At 36.3% G+C, this 23,266-nt stretch overlaps 1 protein-coding gene across 1 annotated transcript in view; it reads left to right on the top strand.

The window, feature by feature from the left end:
• Cntnap5bl1 (contactin associated protein family member 5B like 1) overlaps positions 1 to 23,266 on the top strand; it is a 985,855-nt gene that overhangs the window by 419,773 nt on the left and 542,816 nt on the right. The window contains 1 exon segment of the mRNA NM_001329899.4: positions 8,933 to 9,076. Within this exon segment, the coding sequence (NP_001316828.2) occupies positions 8,933 to 9,076 (144 nt within the window).

Here is a 23,266-nt window from a genome sequence, read left to right as displayed (position 1 = left end):
CCTTTGACTCAATTGATAAGATATAATTGCCCACTTAAACATACAAAGCCCAGTACCATCCATCCCATGAGAACATTAATAACAACTTGTAAATACACAGAGTGGAATCTTAACATCACCTGTCATATTGTCCAACTAAGGCTTCTCTCCCCGTCTCTCCTGTCACTTGCTCCTTTCTGTTCCAGTCTCCTCTTCTTCCTTCACACTTTTCTCCCTCCCATCCTTCTTTGTCCTCCAATGACAGGCCTCCTTCTATCTTGTACCGTGCTTCACCTCTGACAACATCCCAATTTCACTCTTTTTGTCTAATTAAAAAAAACTTTTCTCTCAGATTTAAGCTGAGCACAACTATTATCATTTTATAATAAAAGCATAAAATATATCTAACACCCAGTGCAATACACTATCAGTTACACAGACCATTTATTTATCCATTCCAGCTTAAGAAACGCTTAAAATCTATATTATATCTTGGCTAGCTTGTTTACTATCTGAGAACTATTCAATAAAATATGTATTTTCAGAGTTAAACAGCCAGATAGGCTATGAGACTATAATCAGTCTTTAACCCCATCAGATATCTGAGAATGACCAAATATCTATACACATAGGAAGTCTAACACGGCTTCTAGAACGGAGAGGTTGAAGAGACAAATCTTCACTAGCACAGTCCCCTGTTAGCAACATGTGAGTGCAGGTCTTCAGCCTTCTGGCCCAAAATTAACTGACAAACTCTTGAAGATTTTGAAGGGCTGATCACTATATCTTGGCAGGGCTTATCAGTCAACTATTCTGCATAATTTGTCCTTTTCTGGACAGTATTAGTCTGCAGATGTAATAGGCAGTTTTGTCCAGTGGTTGCCTAGCCACAAAGTACTGCCTCACCTGAAGATAGAGATGTTCAAATTCTTCATTAAATCCACCAAAGGAGAACTATTAGGAGAAGATATGTCTCAACAAAGATAACTAACTTTAAATGTCAAATTTTGTGGATTTCTGATGTTTTTGAAAACCATATATTTATATAAGACAATCTGTACTGTTGTTTTATATATTAATATTATCTTGAAAGGACTCTCGCAAAATCAGAGCCATGAATTTGCTATTTGGCCCATAACTCACAATGTGTAATCAACTCAGAAGTTTGTAATGACATCAATAGAAGGACTAGCTCTAAACCTTGTACTTTTAATCTTTTTTGACAAATAAATTCTATACCAAAGCAGACATTTGATTTTAGCTTAGTTACCAAGTGAGATTATGACTGTATAACTCAATCTAGCTAATTCTTCACTGTTAAATTACAACCATTTCTAAATTCCTCATAAGAACAACTTTAGAATAACCACTTTCAGCCCCCCAGAAGTCCAGGGAATTTAGGTGATGACTCCTCCATAAATTCTTCAAGCTGTACATGAGCATTGAGATATCCTTCTGGGTAGGGGGGTAGGAAGAATGAAGCAAATGCTGTAACTGATGTGTCCTGACTGGACCCAGTTGCAAGACCTTGAGACCAGGAATCCAAGTAGGTAACTCTGCAAAATACAACTCTCAAGAAAGAAGTTTAGAATCCACATATCTTTTGGTTTGATTATCCTGAATCAATTCATAGAGGCAGTCTACTTCTATCAAATCTGATGAGTATGATTCTGTGAAGTTTCCAGAACCTAATCACACTTTTTTAAAAACACAAAGACAAAATCTTTCTCCCAAAATACTGTGTTCCTTAGTCTGTAAGCAGAAAAGCTTGTATCTTGCACTCTCTCACAGAGCAATAATATAACCATAAAACTCAAAGTCACACTCATTATGAAGATTAAACAATTTTTAAAAAGGAAGTAAACTAAACAATGAGCTGGATTGACTTTTGTACTCTACGATATCAGGAATTAACCCAAAATTCCTGTGGAAACCATGTTAAGAGAATCTGAGCTACCTGTTGTGGTAAATATCATAAATAACCACAAACCCTCGCTAGACAGCATAAATGAGATATATGGCCTTTAGCGCGGTAATTCATAGAACAAACTAAATGTCTTCTATCTATTCTAATACCAATAGGCAATGTATCAAACCAGGACTTTAGTCCAAAATATATCCATCTGTTAAGCTCTCTACCTGGAGTCACAGAGTTTTACTTAACCTTAATAACTTGTAAATATCATAATACTCTACTTGAAGTCAGTGACTAATTTTTCCCTATCTAAGTTCCAAACCATGGATGAGAATCCCCACATGATTCAGGTAATTTCTGTACTCTCCTTAAAATAAACTTAAACTCTTTCTATCAATTCTAATACCAATAAACAACTTAAAAATCAGGACTTTAGCCCAAAATATGTCCATGTGTTAAGCTCTCTACCCTGAGTTACAGATTTTTATTTAACCTTAATAACTTCTATAATATATGTCTGTATTCACTCTGCCTGGTGTTACAGACATTCATCACAACTCTCTACTTGGAATTAGTGACTAATTTTCCGTATCTAAGTTCTGAACCATGGATGAAAATCCCCACGTAATTCGGATAATCTCTTTACTCTCTTCTTTCTAAAAATAAACTTAATCACCTCTTAACAAACCTGTCATTAAGAAGTAGTTTGTCTAACTAGGATTTCAACCTGAAATTCCTGTGGAGCCCATGTTAAAAGGAATATGAGAATACTAAAAGACTTTCTACACAACTTTATTTTAAAAGCAGCTTTTAATTTCTAACTCTCTGATCTGCCAATACTTATCATACAGTAGAAGATCTACAGCCTACCAGCCTAGGGTACTTTCCTATTTCTTTGTTTAATTTCCGGCACTTGAGATATCACATGACTTAACATGGTGCTGGTCTCCTCTTACTTGGAAATTAAAACTTTCTCCCAACTCTTAGAATTACTCGCAGATTCTTGACCATCATGTTGGTTTGCCATCTGTTGTTGTAAAATATAAAAGATTAAAAAAAAGTAAGGTTGACTTTTATTCCCACTAGGTCCTGCACCACGGTAACCCAAGATATCTGCTGGATTGCTTAATTCTCAGTCAGCAAAGCCTCTCACCTGCTTTGCTCTATCCCATATCACACTGCCAAAGGCGTCTTTCTGAGCCCGGCAGCAATCTCTCTACCTATCTAGTTCCCAAGGCAGGTTTCTATGCCAGAAACACACATCCCAACTCCGTGGTGGGCCAGACCAGCTGCCCCACATTCCTTTACACTTAAATCTACACATAAAAGAAAACACAACACAATAACCTTTGGCCCAATTGATAAGATATAATTGCCCACTTAAACATACAAAGCCCAATACACATCCATCCCTTAAAAACATTCGTATCAACTTGTAAAGGTACAGCACAGAATCTTAATGTCACCTGCCATATTTTCCTGTCACATCTTCTCTCCCTTTCTCTACTGTCTCTTCTCCTTTCTTTTCCAGTCTCCTCCTTTTCCTTCAAACTTTTCTCCCACCCATCCTTCCTTCTTGTCCAATGACAGGCCTCCTGTGAAATCATCCCACAGTGTGCTCATCTGTATATATATATATGTATATATATATATATATATATATATATATATATACACATATATATATACATATATATATATGCGTGTGTGTGTGTATATATGTGTGTGTGTATATAGACATGAACACGTACACATGGAGAAATGAATGACAGCAAGTCTTTACAGAAAATTTACTTTGAAATATTTTAATGATAAATTTATTTGAGTGTATAGAAAGTAGTATAAGATGATTTGTATGTTTGAAAGTAAAAATTAAGGTAAAAAATATAAAGGTGGGCTGGAGAGATGGCTCAGCGGTTAAGAGCACTGACTGCTCTTCCAGAGGTCATGAGTTCAAATCCCAGCAACCACATGGTGGCTCACAACCATCTGTAAAGAGATCCGATGCCCTCTTCTGGTGTGTCTGAAGACAGTGACAGTGTATTCGTCATATATAAAATGAATAAATAAAATCTTTAAAAAAATATAAAGGTGATGATAAGTAAGTCACTATGCTTCTTAATTTACTCTTTATTTACTATAAGAGGGTATCACATGAAATGTAAACAAATCCAACACTTAGCAAATAAACAATCCACTGACAATAAATACCATTGGCTCACACTGCTTTGCTGTAAGTTGACACACAGCAGATTTCAAGTGAAAGGCATTTGAGGAAAGTTATGGGAATTTTTCTAAGCAATACAATTGTGCAGCTATGTGAAGAAGCAAAGGGAGAGAGTCACTTTAAAAGAATAAGAGGTAACTATAATTTATTATAGTTCTAAATATGAGTGACCCTGACCAAGTTGCACAGATTCAAACTGCCTCTAATTGTATGTTCCACCATGTTAATACAGAACAGAGAAATCCATACATCAAAAAATTTTAAAACACTGTCAGGTACAGGAAATTAAGACATCCCTGCTATAGGTCTTCAATATTATTAGATAACATTCTTAAAAGTTTTGGTTTGTGGTAGCTAGCAATCTATTTGAATATCCAAATAGGGATTTTTACATCATCTCAATATTAGGTCAGACACAGAATAGAGAATGGATAGCTATGAAGGGGAACTAAATAGAGCCCAGATCTGTAAGATTCTCTTTCAGTATGGGAGATGTTAAAAGTCAACCTTGTAGAATGGTTGTGACCAATATGACAATTTCCTGAGACCTTTACAGAATCATGGAGAAATCCCTATTGCAGTAAAAATAAAAAAAAAATGTTTTCTTTTATCCCACGCTAGTGATGGCACCATAGGTTAATCTAAGGATATCCTTCTAGAGAATTTAGAAATGGTCATAATTTAAATAGATCATAATTTATTAACAAATAGTCATAATTTAACAATTAGCTAGAATTGATTGTACAGTTATAATCTCATTTAGAAGAAACCCTTATATTTGTTACTAAGCTAAAGTTACAATCTTTTACATTGGTACAGAATCTATTTGATACAAGTTTAGATTTTCTTTGATATGATTTTCTTATGATTAACTAAATTAATTAATTCAAATTACTTTTGAATTATTAAATTAGAGTATTAAAATTAATATTGTTACTCTCATATATGGGCATTGTGTGTATACAAAACACTTAAATAAACAAGGCTGATACTGACTTCATTACTGCTAATAAAAAATGAATCTGAGTTGCTAGAACATGTGAGTTAAGGGCAAGATAGCAAATTAATGGCTCTAAGCTTATTGTTATAATGCTTACAAGATAGTTTATTAAGATCGTTAATGGACAACAGTCCAGATTACTTACGAAGTTAGATGATTTTAAAAAACATCAGAAATCCACAAAATATGACATTTAATGTTGTTTATATTTTGTTGAGCCGTGTGTACTCCTAAGTGTTCCCCTTTGGTGGATTCAAATAAGAAATTGAACATCTCTGTTTCCAAGTGAGGTGATGTATTATGGTGAGACAGCCACTAGGGCAGAAATTGCCTATTTCTTCTACAGACAAAATACTGTGCAGAAAAGTGCACATTACAGAATACTTGACTGATAATTTCTGCAGAGGCAGAATGATCAGCCTTTTGAAATTCTATGTTTCAAAAGTATGTCAGCTGATCCTAGGTAAGAAGGTTGAAGACTTGCTCTCACATGTTACCTCCGGGGAATGTACATGTTGACAATTGTCTCTTTAACTTGTCTCAGTTTGGAAAGCCATGTTAGGCTTCCTATATTTTCAAACAACATTGATTGTTCTCAGATTTCTGACAGTGTTGAAACTAGTTATAGTCTCTTAGCCTACAGAGGCTGTTTAACTTTGATTATTCATATTTAATTAGTGTTCAGATACTATGCAAGCTAGCCTGGACAAAACCCAGTCTTGAAGCCTTTCTTCAAGTTAACTAGAACAGATAACTAAATGTTCTGTTTAACTAATAAAATGTTGGACTTGGTGTTAAGTATATTTTATACATTTAAATTACAAAATGATAATAGTCATTCTCAGCCTACATTTGCTGTAAAATTTTTAATTTTTTTTTAATTAGGCAGAAATGGTGAAGTGTGGTTTGATGTCATTATGCAGGTGAAGGCCGACAAGATAAAACTAGGTCTGTCACTGGATGAGAATGAAGGGAGGTGAGAACAGAGGTTTTAGAAGGGAAAAAGAAAATGAGAGGGGGACAAGAGCAAGGAGAAAGAGCTGGGAAAACATGGCAACAGATGTTAAAATTCCTCTCTGTGTATAGATACAAATTGTTATGTCTATTTTTAATGGATGGGTATGTACAGGATTTTGTACTATCTAGATGGGCAAATTATGTCTTATCAATTGGATCAGAGGTTATTGGGTGATGTGTTCTTTCATGTGCTGACTTAACTGAGTTCAAGAAAGTATATTGTGGTGGGACACATGGGGCCTGCCACAGAATTGGGACGTGTATGCCCTGAGTGGTGCTGAGGAAACTGAGTGAATGGCTCATAGACCACCTGAGTCAGAGAGAAACTGGGAGCAAAAATATAGTGAGCACGAGAACCACTTGAGATGCATGCCTATTTATTTTTACTGCAATAAATTCCAAACTGGGAACTTGAGCACGTGTCACTTTTCCCTTAACAAGACAGAAGAACAGTTTGCAAGCAATCAGTATCAATCTTTACAAATAATAACAGCCATAATTTTTCCATTATAGATCATCCAAAAAATGACTTGGGCAGAGAGATAATTCCATGGAAAATTTTAATTTTACTGCAGATATTTTAAAAATTACATACAAATCAAATATAAGTAACCTGAGATAATAATTATGAGTAGAAAATTCATTGCTTTATATAAGGTGGCATATATGATTTGGAGAAATATCATATATTAAGTAAAGTTATCAGTACATAAAGCAGAGTCTTCCAATCTGACTATATGATAATGAATTAAGTCTTCAATTCATAGTACAATAATATTGTCAAATTCTCTACTATAAAATCTAAAGTGGAGGAGGTATTTCTCAGCTAGGACACCTTTCCACTCTCAGGAAATTTTTTTTTCTGTTTTGCTTTTTGTTCTAAATAAACTAATATTTTCTGTTAATAAGAAGTCTAAAAGTATTAATTGAATGTGAAATGGATAATCATGGTCAAGTATACCTTAGTACAATTTTATTTCTTTGCTTGCTGGATTCATTCTGTTCCCCCATTGAACCTAGAAGTAGGCTAGGAAGTGCAATGATAAGTCAGTGTTGTTGAGGCATAAATGTAACTGTGATGAGTGTACTATATCCATTCTCTCGCTGTAATTAAAATACTCTGATAAAGCAACTTGTGTCAGGAAGGGTTTATTTGGCTTTCATTTTTAGGTCATAATCTACCATTGAAGAGAATCAGAGGAAAACCTAAATTTGGAAATTGAGCATAAACCCTGCTTTCTCTATCCTACATTTAACTAGCTATCTTATACAGCACAGACATTTTACTCTGGGGCCATTCTGCATCCCAGGCAACCGTAAAAGCCTTGTAGCATAATGGATACAAGAACCACAGCATAAATGCTTTCTTATCTACTTTATTCATTGGTGGGTTTAAAATACTCAGACAGAGTAACTTAAGGAAGAAAGTTTTATTTTGACTTCCAGTGGAGGAGACAGTTCATAATGTTCAGGAACACAAGGCAGCAGAAACTGTGGCAACTACCCTTACTATGTACACAATAAAGAAGCAAAGAGAGTGACATGCTATGTACAATTTGTTTTCATTGATTTTATTCAGTTAATAAATTGCCCATTGAATAATACTACCTTAATTAAACCAGTCTAGAAATAATCTCCAAGAAATGCTCAGATATGTGCTCTTTAATGACTCCTCATTCAGTAGACCATCAAAATTAATGGTCACAAGTGTTTTCTTGTTCCTTTGGGTCCCCAGAAAGCAGCCGAAGGAAGCCTCCATATGACTCCCTGCCTTAATCCCATCCCCACCAAATCTCTTTCCAAATCTTCCACACGACATTACAGATGGTTCCCCTTCCATGCTCACGTGCACACACATTCACAACCGTGGACATGCCAAGTCATGCCTGTGCTTATTTTCACCTTGAGACAGGGTCTTTTCTGACTTAGCTACTGCTAATTGTAACTCCAGATTAGTTTGTGGCTGAGTTTCTGGATGTTTCTCCTAGCCTGGCCTGGCCTACCATCCATTCTTGGTAGTAGGGACCATAGGTGTAGGCTACTTCATTAGCCATTGTTTTTTTCTTGCTGTAAGGTTTTTGTTTGTTTTGTTTCCTTTTCATTGTGGGGCCTTTTACACACTGAACATCCTCTAGCCCTTACGTGTACAACATTCTCATCACTTAATTTGTACTTCACAACAAGTTATAATTCTTGTTATATAATGTATAACAAGTCTTATACATTACAATCAAAATTCCATTATTAATAATTGTCATGCTGACAGTTTCATTATACTGATGTTTAATTGGCTCTCAAATCCACAGGTCAGTTTGTATTATTTCACTCTTTTATCTTTATAGATAGCAGTTGGTGAACAACTCTGTGCATATATATTCTTTGGTAATGTGGGTTTTAGAATTGGGTTTCACTGTGAATAATCAAGGATCTGCTTTGTTCCTTAGCCTTTTTATCGCCTTATCCTTTCTGATGCTGTGCTACAGAAAAACATAAAGATGTTAATTTTTTTCTTTTCTCATTTTTCTCTGTCATTCAGTGTTTTATTTAGTATTTAAAAGTGTTAAGAAAGAAACCAAACTGTTTTGGTTAAGTGAATCCATAAGAGCCCAACAATTACAGATATTTTACATGGGTCAATTAGTATCCTTTAATGAGTAATCAAGTGGCATCTTTAATTATTAAGCTACTGCTCATTCATACAACTACATCTAGAGAAATGTACCTACTTCTTTTACATTTCTCCTTCTTCAGAGCTTGTAACTAACAGTTGACTTTTATTTCTTCTACCATAAAGCTCAGTTTTGGAGGAATCCCAGTACCAAGCAAACCTGGGACCTTTGTAAAGAAAAACTTCCATGGCTGTATTGAAAACCTTTACTACAATGGAGTGAACATAATTGACTTGGCTAAAAGACGAAAGCATCAGATCTACTCAGTGGTAAGTCATTGTCTCTGTTAACTGGTGGTTTGTAGACTTTGGGTAATTCTTGGTTCTGTTACTCTACCTCTATATCTCTTTACACTGGGTTTATATTATGCATTTAGGGTTTTCACCAACCAAAGCTGGGTATGTATTCAGTTGGGAGAGTGCCTACCAAGCATGCATGAAATCCTGGGTTCCATCCCTGACACATCATAAAAGCAGATGTTTTAGTTAATTTTTAACTTGCTTGAAAGTAGAAATTTAAGGTAAGAAGGCTTTATTCTAGCTGATAGTGTGAGAGAATACATTTCATCATGGAAGAAAAGATATTGCAGAAAAGTAAGGGGCTGGCTGGTGGCATCCCATCAGCACTTAAGAGGTAGAGTGAACAGAACTTGTGGCCAGTATTGCACACCTATAATCACAGCATGTGGGAGGACTAAATCAGCATTGCAGAATTTTAAGTCATCCTCCATTACATATCAACTCCAAGACAAGCTTTTGCTATAGTAGGCCTTGCCTCAAAAACTAAAAATGAAATAAAACAATTCTGATTTTCCTACTAGCTAACTTTAGAGTGCAAAAGGGCCATGCAAGAACTGTGAATCATTTCATTGGTAAAGTGAAGTACAGAAGTTCAGAGAATGTTGCATTATTGTCTGTGGGGAAGATTTGAGATCTATGCAGACTAAGGGAGTTTCTTTACAATTTCTAAGAAGTGCAATGAAAACACAGGACCTGTTGAATTCCATAGCTTGGACATTGTTTTTCTTCCAATTGGTTAAATTAAGTAGGATATTTTAAATGCTGTGGTACTGTTAGTGTTTCAGGGACTCCTTGTATATCACTTATAATCCCAGTGGATTAATAATGCATTCTCTAATTCACTAACATCTATTTTTTGTAACACATCAAAAGTTTTATAAGGAGACGTTAAATAAATTATTCTTGAATTTCCCCTCCATTCTCCAACTTCTCCTACATCTCCCTGTACTCCCTTTTGCATTTATAGGCTTTTTTACTTTAGATATTATTAAACACACATGCTTGATTGCACATGTGCATGTACACACACACACACACACACACACACACACACACACACCAACTATTTTTTATTATAGTTTCTGGTATAATTCAGAAAGAAGTAATTAAAGGGACTTGCTATAAATTACGCAGATAATGCTTTAGAGATGGCTCAGTGTTTGAGTGTGTATGGATCCTGTAGAGAACCCACTTTGAATTCTCACCACCCATATTAGTTATGAGAGATTTACAACTACCTATAACTCAGGCTCCTGGAGAACCTATGCCATTCTTTGATCTCTATGGTTTAGTTCCAGGGAGCTTAGGGGATCTGATTGGTTGATAATGTTGTTCTTCCTATGGGTTTGCTTCTGCTCCTACATTCATTGCCCTAATTTCTCCATTTGGGTTCCTATATTCAGTCCAATGGTTGACTTCATACATCCACTTGTGTATTGATCAGACTCTGGCAGAGCCTCTCAGGGGACAGCTATACCGAGCTCCTGTCAGTAAGTACTTCTTTGCATCAGGAATACTGTCTGGGTTTGGTTTCTGCAGATGGGATGAATCCCTAGGTAATCTCTAGATGGCCTTTCCTTCAGTCTCTGTTCCACTCTTTGTCCTTGCATTTCCTTTTTTAAAAAAAAAAGAATTCTGGGTTATTATTTTTGAGGTCGTTGGGGCTCCATCCCTCAACTGGGGCCTGGACTTTCCACTGGATGTGACCTCTACTGGTTCTCTCTTCTCTTTGATGGGTATTTTAGCTTATGTCCTTCCTGTTGGGTCCTGGGAATGTCCTGGTGGCTACCCCCAGTTCCCACTTCCCCACAATTACATACCTTCTTCTTTTTCTTTGAATTTCCTGACCCTCTGTAATTGTCCTCCATTCCTGCCATATCTGAACTGCCCCTCCTTTCATACCCCACACCTCTCTCTCTCCCAGATCTCTCTCTCCCTCTACTTCCCAGAGATTATTTTCTTCCCAATTCTAAGTAGGACTGCAACATCATCAAAACATTGGGGAGATCTTTCTTCTGGAGTTTCATATTTCTGTGAATTGTATAGTGGGCATTCATAGCTTCCTTTGGGCTAATATCTACTTTTCCGTGAATACATACCATGTGTGTTCTTTTGAGACTGGTTTACCTGACTCAGGATATTTGCAAGTTCCATTCATTTGTCTAAGAATTTCATGAAGTCATTGTTTTTAATAGCTGAGTAGTACTCTATTTTGTAAATGTACCATATTTTTTTATCCATTCCTCTGTTGAGGTACATCTGGGTTGTTTTGAGCTTCTGGCTATCATAATTAAGGCAGCTAAGAACATGTACCCCTGTACTCCATTTAAGTTTTTGTTTTTAAATTGTATATTTTATATTTACACTTCAAATATTACATCATTTCCTGGATTTCCTTCCATAAACCCCCTAACATATCCTCTCCCCATATGAGGGTGTCCTACCACCCATTTTTAATAGGGTTATTTGGTTGTCTGCAATCTAACTTCTAGAGTTCTTAGTATATTTTGGAAGTAGTTCTCTAGTGGATGTAGCATTGGAAAAGATTTTTTTCTGTATCTGTGTGTTGACGTTTTATTTTTTCTATTGATACTGTCCTTTGCCTTACAGAAGCTTTGTAATTTTATGAGGTCCCATTTGTCAATTCTTGATCTTCTAGCAAAAGCCATCGGTGTTCTGTTCAGAAAAATTTCCCATGTGCCAACATGATCGAGGTTCTTTCCCACTTTCCCTTCTATTTCATATATCATATCTGTTTTTATGTGGAGATGCTTGATCCACTTGAACTTGATCTTTGTACAAGGAGAAAAGAATGGGTCAATTTGCATTCCTCTACATGCTGACCACTAATTAAACCAGCACTCTTTGTTGAAACTCCTTTCTTTTATTCACTGAATAGTTTTGGCTCATTTGTCAAATATGAAATGGACAAAGGTGTGTGGGTTCACTTCTGTATCTTAAATTCTATTCCATTGATCTATCTGCGTGTTTCTGCACCAATGCAGTTTTTATCACTATTGCTCTGTAGTACAGCTTGAGGTTAGTGATGTTGAATCCTGCAAAAATTCTTTTATTATTGAGAATGTTTTTGATATCCTTGGGTTTTCGTTTTATTCCAGATAAATTTGAGAATTGTTCTTTCTATCTGTGTGAAGAATTGAGTTGAAATTTTGATGGGGATTGCATTGAATCTGCAGACTGCTTTAAGTAAGATGGCCATTTTGACTATGTTAAATCTGCTGATCTGTGAGCATGGGAGGTCTTGCCATCTTCTCAGGACTTCTTCGATTTCTTTCTTCAGAGACTTGACATTCTTGTCATACAGATCGTTCAATTGCTTGGTTAGAGTCACACAGAGGTATTTTATATTATTTGTAACTACTGTGAAGGATGTCGTTTCCCTAATTTTATTCTCTGTCCATTTATCCTTTGAGTAGAAGAAAGCTACTGATTAGTTTGCCTTAATATTGTATCCAGTCACTTTGCTGAAGTTGTTTATCAGCTGTAAGAGTTGTCTGGTGGATGTTTTTGAGTCACTGATGTGCAACTGTATAATCTTCAAATAGTGATACATCAACTTCCTCCTTTCCAATTTGTATCCCTTTCGTCTCCATTTGATGCCTAATTGCTCTATCTAGAATTTAAAGTACTACATTACATAGAGCAAGTGGGGAGCCTTGTCTTGTCTCTGATTTTAGTAAGATTGCTTCTAGTTTCTCTCCATTTAGTTTGATGTTAGCTATTGGCTTCCTGTATATGGCTTTTATTATATTTAAGTATGGACCTTAAATAACTATTCTCTCCAATACTTTTAGCAAGAAGGGGTATTTTGTCAAAGGCTTTTTCAGCATTTAATGAGATGATCAAGTGACTTATTTTTAGTTTGTTTATACTGTGGATGATACTGATGAATTACTGTATATTGAACCATCCCTGCATCTCTGGGATGAAGCCTACTTGATTATAATGAATGATCATTTTGATGTATTCTTGTATTCAATTTGCAAGTATTTTATTGACTATATTTGCATCAATATTCATGAAGGAAATTGGTTTGAAGTACTTTCTTTGTTGGGTCTTTGTGTAGTTTAGGTATTAATGTAACTGTGGCTTCAATAATGAATTTTTTAGTATTCCTTCTGTTTCCATTTTATGAAATCATTTGACAAGTATTGGTACTGTGTCTGCTTTGAATATCTGATAGAATTCTTTACTAAAACCATTTGGTCCTGAGGATTTTTTGCTTGGAAGGCTTTTAATGACTGCTTCTATTTCTTTAGGGGTTATGGGAATGTTTAGATGGTTTATCAGAATCTGATTTAACTTTAGTTCCTGGAATCTGTCTAGAAAATCATCTACTTCATCTAAATTTTCCAATTTTCTATGTTTTTTTTTTTTGAGTATAGGCTTTTGTCGTAGGATGAGATAATTTTTTGAGTTTCTTTAGATTCTGTTGTTATGTCTTCCTTTTCATTTCTGACTTTGTTAGTGTGGATAGTGTCTCTGTGCTCTCTAATTAGTCTGGATAAGGGCTTATCTATCTTGTTGATTTTCTCAGTGAGCTAGCTCCTGGCTTTGTTGATTTTTGTAGAATTCTATTTGTTTCTATTTGGTTAATTTCAGACCTGATTTTCATTAGTTCCTGCATACTACACCTCTTTAGTGTATTTGCTTGATTTCATTCTATAGCTTTCAGTTGTGCTGTTAAGCTGCTAGTGTATGCTCTGTCCAATTGCTTTATGGAAGCACTCTGAGCTATAAGTTTTCCTCTTAACACTGCTTTCATTGTGTCCCATGAGTTAGATATGCTGTGCCTTCATTTTCATTAAATTCTAAAAAGTCTTTAATTTCTTTCTGTATTTCTTCCCTGACCAAATTATCATTGAGTAGATAGTTGTATGTGTACTTACTTTTGTTTTTGTTGTTGTTAAAGACCAGCCTTAGTCCGTGGTGATCTGATAGAATGCATTGGATTATGTCTAAATTCTTGTGTTGGTTGAAGCTTGTTTTGTGTTCTGTGTTATGGTCAATTTTGGAGAAGATACTGTGAGGTGCTCAGAAGTTATATTCTAGTCTTTTAGGATGAAATGTTCTATAGATATCTGTTAAGTCCATTTGGTTCATTTAGTTTCACTGTGTCTTTGTTTAGTTTTTTTCCACAATCTGTCCATTAGTGAGGGTGTGGTGTTAAAATCTCCTACTTTTATTGTGTGAGGTTCAGTGTGTGCTTTGAACTTCCATAATGTTTCTTTTACAAATGTTGGTGCCCTTGCATGTGTGGCATAGATGTTCATAATTGAGAGCTCTTCTTGGTGGATTTTTACTTTGATTATTATGTAGTGTCCTATCCTATCATTTTTTTATAATTTTGGATGAAAGTCTATTTTATTAATTACTAGAACGGCTACACCAGATTATTTCTTGGGCCCATTTGCCTTGAAAAAAATTTTCCAGTCTTTTACTTTGAGGTAGTGTCTGTTTTTGTCTCTGACAACTGTTTCATATATGCAGCAAAATGCTGAGTCCTGTTTACATATCCAGTCTCTTCGTCTATGTCGTTTTATTGGGGAATTGAGTCCATTGATGTTTAGAGATAATGATTTATGATCGTTGCTACCTGATATTTTTGGTGTTAGATGTTGAATTATGCTTCAGTGGTTCTTTTCTTCTGGGTTTGTTGTGAAAAGTTTAGTTTCCTGCTTTATTTAGGCATAGTTTCCTTCCTTATGTTGGAGTTTTTCTTCTATTATCTGTTGAGCTGCCTTGGTGTAAAAATACTGTTTAAGTTTGGTTTTGTTATGGAATATCTTGTTATCTCCTTGTATAGTAATTGAGAGTTTTGAAGGATATTTTTATGCTGGGCTAGCATTTTTGTTCTCTTAGGGTCTGTATGACATCCATCCACTATCTTCTGGATTTTAGCATCTCAGTTGAGAAGTCTGGTGTAATTCTTATGGGTCTCCCTTCGTATGTTACTTGACCATTTCCCCTTAATGCTTTCACTACTCTTTCTTTGTTCTGTGTATTTGTTGTTTCAATTATTATGTGGCAAGAGTAATTTCTTTTTTGATACCATCTTTTTTGCTGTTCTGTAGGTTTCTTTTATGTTTATGAGCATCTCTTTCTTTAAGTTAAGAAATGTTTCTTCTGTAATTTTGTTGAAGATGTTTGCTGGCCTTTTGATTTGGGAATCTTCGATCTCTCCTATACCTATTATTCTTAGATTTGGTCTTTTTGCTGTGCTTTGAGTTCTTCAATGTTATGAGTTAGGGTCTTTTTGCTTTTTGTATTTTCTTCGACTGTTGAGTCAATGTCTTCTAGGGTATCTTCTATGCCTGAGATTCTCTTTTCTATCACTCGTATTCTATTGGTGATTTTTGCATTTGTGATTCCTGGTCTCCTTCCTTGGTTTTTCCATCCTTAGGGTTGTCTCCCTTGTTGTTTTCTTTAACATTTCTATTTCCATTTTTAGATCCTAGGTGGTTTTATTCCATTCCTTTAATTATTTCATTGTGTTTTCCTGATTTTCTTTAAGAGATTATAAATGTTTCCTCTTTACAAGCTTCTACTAATTTGCCTTTGTTCCCCTGTATTCCTTTAAGTAAGATATATATATATATATATATATATATATATATATATTCTTAAATTCTTCTATCATATCCATGTGATAGGATTTTTAGATGTGAATCTTTCTTTTCAGTTATATTAGGGTATCCAGAGCTTGGTGTGTTGGGAGAACTGGATTCTGATGTTGTCAATTAGCTTTGATTTCTATTGCTTATATTCTTTGCTTGCCTCTAACCATCTGGCTATCTCTATTGCTAAATGCCCTTACTGTCTCTGACTGGAGCCTGTTCCTACTGTGATCCTGGATGAGTCAGAACTTCTCTAAGTGCAGCTTTCTCTGTGATCTTGTGATTCTAGGACACTGTGATGTTGAGATACTGGGTGTGTCAGATCTCCTAGAAGTCCTAGAAGTGTCTGTGGGATCCAGAAATCCTGGTGTGTACCAGCTTCCGAGATCCTTGTTCCTATGGTGGTCCCAGTTACCCCAGGTGCTGTGGCAGATGTTGTGTCCTCAACTATGGTCTTGTGTATATCAGAGCTCCAGTGATCCTGGGTATATCAGATCTGGGAGTCAAGCTTCTTTTGTCATCCTTTTATACTGTTATGCTGAGTTTGTCAGAGCATCTGGGAGCTGAGCATTCTCTGGGTGTTGAAAGGAGTGTGTGTAGACCCAGTGCCCTTGGTCCACTCCAGGAACCCATACAAACTGTATAAACCAGAAAGAACTTGTGGCTCTCAAACTCAGGTTTTCAGAGTTCGTTCCAACAGCCTTATGGGGTGTCCTGAAGATCACAGCATTTGCCCTTTTTTGCTAAGGATATAGAGATATAAGGACACCTTCACGTCCATGATTTGTGCTGATACATACACACACACACACACACACACACACACACACACACACACACCCCTATACATACACATACTTGCCAACTAAAATTCAGTAAGGGAAATCTGTTTTATTATATTATAGAAATCATATTTATTCCTTCCATTTAAAATGTATTTCAATGACTTGGTCTAAATGGGGTATAGGGAGGTTCGGTCTTAATAACCCTATAGAGGGATAGAAATCTAGTTTTTCCTAGTCTTCATTAAAACTTGGATGCAAAAGTCTACTTGTTACTGTCAGACATGAGGGAGCCCACTATCCTTTTAAGTTTTTCTTTTTTATTTTTCCCGGAGCTGGGGACCAAACTCAGGGCCTTGCACTTGCTAGGCAAGTGCTCTACCACTGAGCCAAATTCCCAACACCCCTTTAAATTTTTCTAATGGCTGTCTGGCTAAAGTAAATGTAAAAACTGTTTACTGCCCCTGTGTGATCCCCAGCAACCTTCTGTTACCAAACACTTATAAAGTGATTCCTTACTTCCCACAATGCCATACTGACACCACTTATCAGTTAGACTACAGGTCTTTCAATTCTCCTGAGTGAACTACAAGCCAAAGATTTATTGATAAAACAAGGGAAAGCTTTGTAGTGGCCATAAGGGATGACATTCTTTAATTCTTGGGATTATGTTTTCCTGATTTCAGACCTACTTTCTCTGATTGTTTTTCCCTGAAAGTATGAGAACAAGACTTGGGATCATTTTTGTGCAAGCAGGCTAAGTGGAAAGGGCTCCATATTTACTCTGTACTATTTAGGTTTTGCTGAATCTGAATTGGTTATACCAGGAACAATATGACATGTGTTCCTGCTTCTGTAAGAGAACCACTAGGTTGTGGGCCTCCATGAGTGTTGATGGCTGCTCTGGGCATAAGCCGAATTTATACCAGTGTACATATTTTATTGTCCCTCGTTTGAGGAATGCCTTCTCTGCCAACATTAATGAGTCCATGATAATCAGACAGTTTGAGTCTGGAAGTTGAGTACTTGTCTATGTCTTAGCCAAATTGTGGAATGCTATGACCTCCATAACAGTTCTTATGACTATGGGAAGGAATGCTGAAAAATTGAGTTTGAACATATATAATTTGTCAACTATTCAAAATATAAGCCTGAAATATAAATGGCATTAGGAGTTTCGCAAATTTAAAGCAACAAAAGCAGCTGCACTATGAACCAGGTTTTCACAAAGATACTAATGAGGAATGTAAAGAAAGTGGTGATCACAAGACAAGATCCTGCCCATCTAGGATGTTTTGTTTATGCTTACAATGTCAGGTGGATTCCTAAATTCAACGTCACTCTAAAATAGAGCTAATTTAGTTCCTGGCATGTTTGGAATGGTAATTTCAGGATGCAGTCACGCACAGGTATCTTATTGTCTATGCGTGTGCTTGCTGTTTCTCTCTAAGAATCAAGGGGCTGGGGTGATGGAATGCTTATTCACAGGATATTCTAAAGAAAACTAGTGTAATGACTTAACTGATATGTAAAATTAAAATATGGACTTTTGATCTACAAGTGATGACTTATCCAGAGAACTTTTGGAATAGTAAGAGAAAGCTTTCTCAAGAGAGCAGAACACAGAGAGCAAGGCAAAAAGCTGTCTTGAGTAGAACACACAGAGAGAAGATTCTGCTAAGTTGTCAAGAGGAGAACATAGACTGTCTTCTTGGATCAACAATTTAACTTCAAGTAAAATCTTGTGACTGCTTCCAGACATTCCATTTTTTTCTTCTGGAACCTGTCTTCTAATTTAGGCTGGTCCATGGCAAGTTTTCATTTAAGGCCTTGTCTTAAAATATTTTGTGTGTTATAATGTTCCCTTTGACAGCCAATAGATTAGTGAATGATCTTGCCAAAGTTATACAATACTTAGTTCTCTTTGTAACCTAATTATTCATCAGTCTGGATAAACTACAGTATTTAAAGTACCCAGTGGGTTCTTTTGGTGGATAAATATGACCTATAGTAGATATTTGCGTTTAGGGGTTCCACGTTACTGCATTCCTTAAAAATTACCATTGGATTCTAGGATATATAGTGGAGTGGGCATATTTGAGGAAACTCATATTTGGGCAAAGAATGTCGGCTTTTAAAAAGATATTTATCATGTTCCTGGCATCTTTAATTTGGAAGTTTTATGATTTTTTAGAAGATAGTATTCCTTGACTGGTTATTGAGTGCTGCATAATAACATTTGGTCATCAGTAGATCACACTTAAGATTCTGGAAAATTTTCACACTTATTCATGAGAACATAGACTATCCATCTTACTTAAGAAATCATTGACTTTCTAATTATATTTTTAATTGCTACCACACAGGTGACTCTGGTGATTTGAATAATAATGGTCTATTTCCCTCAGTCCCCATAGGCACCTGTGTTTGAATTCTTAATCTCCTGTTGGTGGAACTTTTGGGGAAGGATTAAGATGTATGACTTTGTTAGAGGAGGTGTATCACTGGAAATAGACTTTAATGTTTCAAAAGATCCATGCCATTCCTCTGGAGTTTTTTTGTCTCAGGGCTGTGGATCAAGATGAATTTTTAACAGGTCTTTCACTCTACTATCTGCTCCTACTGGATTTAAGACAAGGAGAGGCAAACTATGCCTTATGTAGAAATTTCTGTGTTCTCTTAAGCTGTATTCAAAAAGTGAAGTTCTATAAATACCATGCTAAAAGCTAGTGCAAAAATTATCTGTTCAAAATAAGTATCATTAGACAAACAAGTCTTACTCAGTGAATAGTCATGATTAGGGCTGAGGAGGGAGACCATGAGATATAAAGCCTCATAGCACATACAGCGTGGATGGGAGACTGGGGCGTTGGGTACTTTGAGAGAAGAACCTTCTGCTCTCTCAATCCTGAGTCAGACTGTCACACTGTATAGATGAGGGTATCAAGAAAAGATCTTTTCAGTCAACTAAAGAGGAGGTCAAAAGCTTATTGGCTTTTATACAGCAGTGTGTGTGTGTGTGTGTGTGTGTGTGTGTGTGTGTGTGTGTGTATTTATTGTGTGTAGTGTGTTTATCCCTTGTGGTGTTCTTGTGTGCTTCTTCTTAAGTAATCTAGTCCAGTCTAGTGGCCCAGTCTGCATGCCTGAAGTTAATGCAGGAAGGCACTGAGGTCATAATTTAATGTCGCCTTGGTACTGGACAACTAGGTGAAGAAGAAAACTAGATTTACCTTTTCCATCCAGACTTGGGAATTATCATAGGAAGCTCCAGTTAGTTCTAATGGACAGAGTGCAGGGCTAGTGGTGTGGCACGATTTCTGAAAGAGACAAAGCAACAGCTAGAGGGTTGTGCCATTTCACCTTTAATAATCAGATATGGAAAATTCAATCACTAAATAATCAGAATAACTGAAAATGTAATGTGATAGAGTGAGAGAATATAATATGGGTTCCTTGGGTATCTGAAACCTCTGTATTATTCACTTAATTACCGAAAACTGAATCAAAATGGTAACAAATGTTTTGCAATCTTTATATTAGCTACATTGTTGTCCAGAATGCCACAAATCTTTCTAGTCCATTTCAGTCCTTAGGGCATAATTGGCAGTGTATTTATTATGAGGTACCAAGAAACATTTGGGACTAATGCACTGGGAAAAAAAAATTAATCTAAGAGTACAATTTGACTCTTCAGGTACAAGAATATTAGCTTTCAGCTTTAAAATATAAACAAAGGAACATACATTATTTTTCTTCTATTGCTTCTATTGCTTCCTTCTCTTTTATTAAATGAGAATCTACCAGCACACACACACACACACACACACACACACACACACACACACACGTATTTACCTGGTATATTACTTTGTCATTTCTTCTAAGATGTAATGGTTGATACTATTAAATACAAATACTTTCCTTCCTGTAATCAAGCTTAACATTTCTACCAGATACCACATCTGCCTCAAAGTCAAGTTATTTTTCCCAAGTAACACATTCACTACAGTCCTGTTGAGAATTCTAAAAAATGGGTAAGTTTCCTTTTTGTGTATTGTTTATTTTCCAGTTCTCCTCCAGTTATTGAGCCTTCAGAAGTTCAGAATTTATCACAAGATTTATAAAATTAAATGAAAAGTCAGAGACAAGTTTTAACTCAATGTTGAAGGAGATACAGGCAACTCTCTGCTTTACAGAGCACAAACCTTTTGTATAGGCTTTGTAAGACAGCACCCCTCTTGTAATTCACCATCCATTTTTCATGGACCTGCCTCCTCACTGGAGATTTACCAGTAGTTACAAGGGGGATAATTCAATTTATTGTTTATAGCTCGATTTGACTACAGAATGATTGTCCACATTTTAGAAGGCACTAAAATTAATATGTTAAAGTAGACATTAAAAAATGCCTAGCTATTCTTCCCCAGGTTCACTATCCTATGCTAATATAGCTCCATATAATAAATAAACAGAAACTAAATGGTCCAATGGAGCATGTGTGTGTGTAGTAGCTATAATGTAGATTATTATACAGGTAATATAGGAAGTATACTGCCTTGATGACTTTCTGAGAATAATTAATTTAAAGCCCTAGGCTCTACAAGAAATGATGTTTTCTTGTCTCCTTTCTTTTGTGAGTGTCAGATTCCTTTTTTTTTTTTGACACAAGGACAGTATAATGATTACTTGGATATTGATTAAACACCCACTGTTTTCATGAAGGGCTTCAAATGATTTTCTGGGGTGTTTTTTGTTGTTCGTTTTGTTTTGTTTTGTTTTTTCAAGTGAATATTGGACCTCAGTTCTAAACACAAAGTTAAGTGTAAAAAAATAATGTTTGATTTGAAGAAGCAGGGACCTAAGACTCTTCTCTACAAATGACATAAGAAAAAAATGAAACAAAACAAACAGTTATTAATGGTGGCATGAGCCTATAATACCAGTGCTGGGGACATGTTAACAGGCTACTCTCTAAGGATCACTCCCGAGGGATCACTGATCAACCATTCTGGTTGGCGGATTGGTGAATTTCAGGAGATAGATACAAAATCTCTCTCTCTCTCTCTCTCTCTCTCTCTCTCTCTCTCTCTCTCTCCCTCTCTCATAAAAAAGTTTAGCAGTTATAGGTTATTTTTCAGCTGGTGAAAAGAGCCAATTCAAGCCAGATTAGAATATATTAAAGGCATGTTTGTTGGGAAGCTGCTCTTGAGCAGGTGAGTGGCACCAAGGAAGCAGGCAAGGGAAGATTCAACGGAGTTGGGGGAGAAAAAGAGAAAAGGCATATGTGCAAAGAGAAGAAAAGAAGAAAAGAGAGGGCAAAGGAGGGAGAGAGGAGGAGAAGAAGAGAGGAAGAGATGCAGGGGGAGAGGGAAAGGGAGAGAGAGAATGCAAAATGTCTGTCTTCTGGGCTAAGTCTTGGGGTCAGGGTATGACTGATTGGGACTGAGGAATGCTGGGAGAACATAGAGACTGGTTTTGGTATGTAGAGTATGCACCTCAGTCCCTTGACCTGGGGTCTGAAACCAAACAGGCAATACCTGAGTGGTAACAGTGAAGTTTAATTAATGACCTACTCATGTCTGATATTATCATTCAGTTGCATGTACAACATGAAGGCCTCATGTTCCTTAACTCTCAATACAAAACAAGTAGCTAAGAACAACACTATACATTATGGAATTAACTGTGGAGCCCATTAATTAAGTCAAATTGTTTGTGTGTGGCTCTCTCCAGGTAGCTGAAGTCAAGGTACTGGTTGAACAGAGGCCAACACCAAACCTGTACCCTGGTCATCTTGTGAATGTGGCTAATATTGCAGAAGAATCACAACAAAATGTACCTTTCCATTCATTTTAGATGAATTTGTTGATCCACTCAACCAGAGTGCCCATAAATAACTCTTCTGACACTCTGTTGAGAATTATATAAGTTTGATGAATGGTTCACTTGTGAAGCCTTCCTTTGGCAAGGGCCACACACTAGTGCCCTCTAGTGGAATGTGAGAAAATTAGAGTATCTCCTTTTAAGTGTTGATGCTCAGGTTAATTCCTTTAAGCATGGGTAGAACAATTAATATTTGATAGTGATTACCTTGAGTACCTGGCATCCAAGGATGCTGAATAAAACATCTAGGAATCTGTTCATTTGAAGTTTGCACTGCTCTATTACACAGTGCTGGAATGTCATACAGATTCCTGCCTCGCTGCTGGCTTGCCTGGAGTTCTGTCAGCATGCTGAGCAGGGAAGCAGAATAAAGTCAGTAATGTTGATCAACTGTCTGTTTTTTCTTCATTGCACTGGAATGAGAAACAGCAGTATCTGGGATGAATGTTGTAGCTCCCATCTGGATGCTGCCTGCATACTTCTGGGAGTTAGGAACAAGGTCCCAGTCCATAATTTGTGCTAGACATGAATAGTAAGGTAGAGCACAGGATGGGTGGAAGGAGTCTGACTCTGACTGAGGGCCAAAAGTTCAGAGGGGCTGGAGGAGTAGACCTTTCCTGGGAAAATTAAGCATGGCTCTTTAAGAAGAAGGCTTTCCCGTAGCAATCCTTATTGAAGAGAAGGCCCTTGCTTGTTCATAGTGGTTTTATAGTGGATATGAATGCATGCGTTTTGTTCAAGGTTACCTAGGACTAAATCACTTTTGTGGAAAGAAATATCCAGAGAAGAAAAATCATTGGCTGATGCTAGTATCTACCTAGATACCTCATTAACATCTAGAAATCCAGGTGTTTATG

Source organism: Rattus norvegicus, chromosome 13 (genome assembly GCF_021556685.1).
Source record: "Rattus norvegicus strain SHRSP/BbbUtx chromosome 13, alternate assembly SHRSP_T2T, whole genome shotgun sequence".
NCBI classification, from domain to species: Eukaryota; Metazoa; Chordata; class Mammalia; order Rodentia; family Muridae; genus Rattus; species Rattus norvegicus.
Note: the sequence above shows the minus strand (reverse complement) of the source record. Positions and strands in the feature narration are given on the sequence as shown.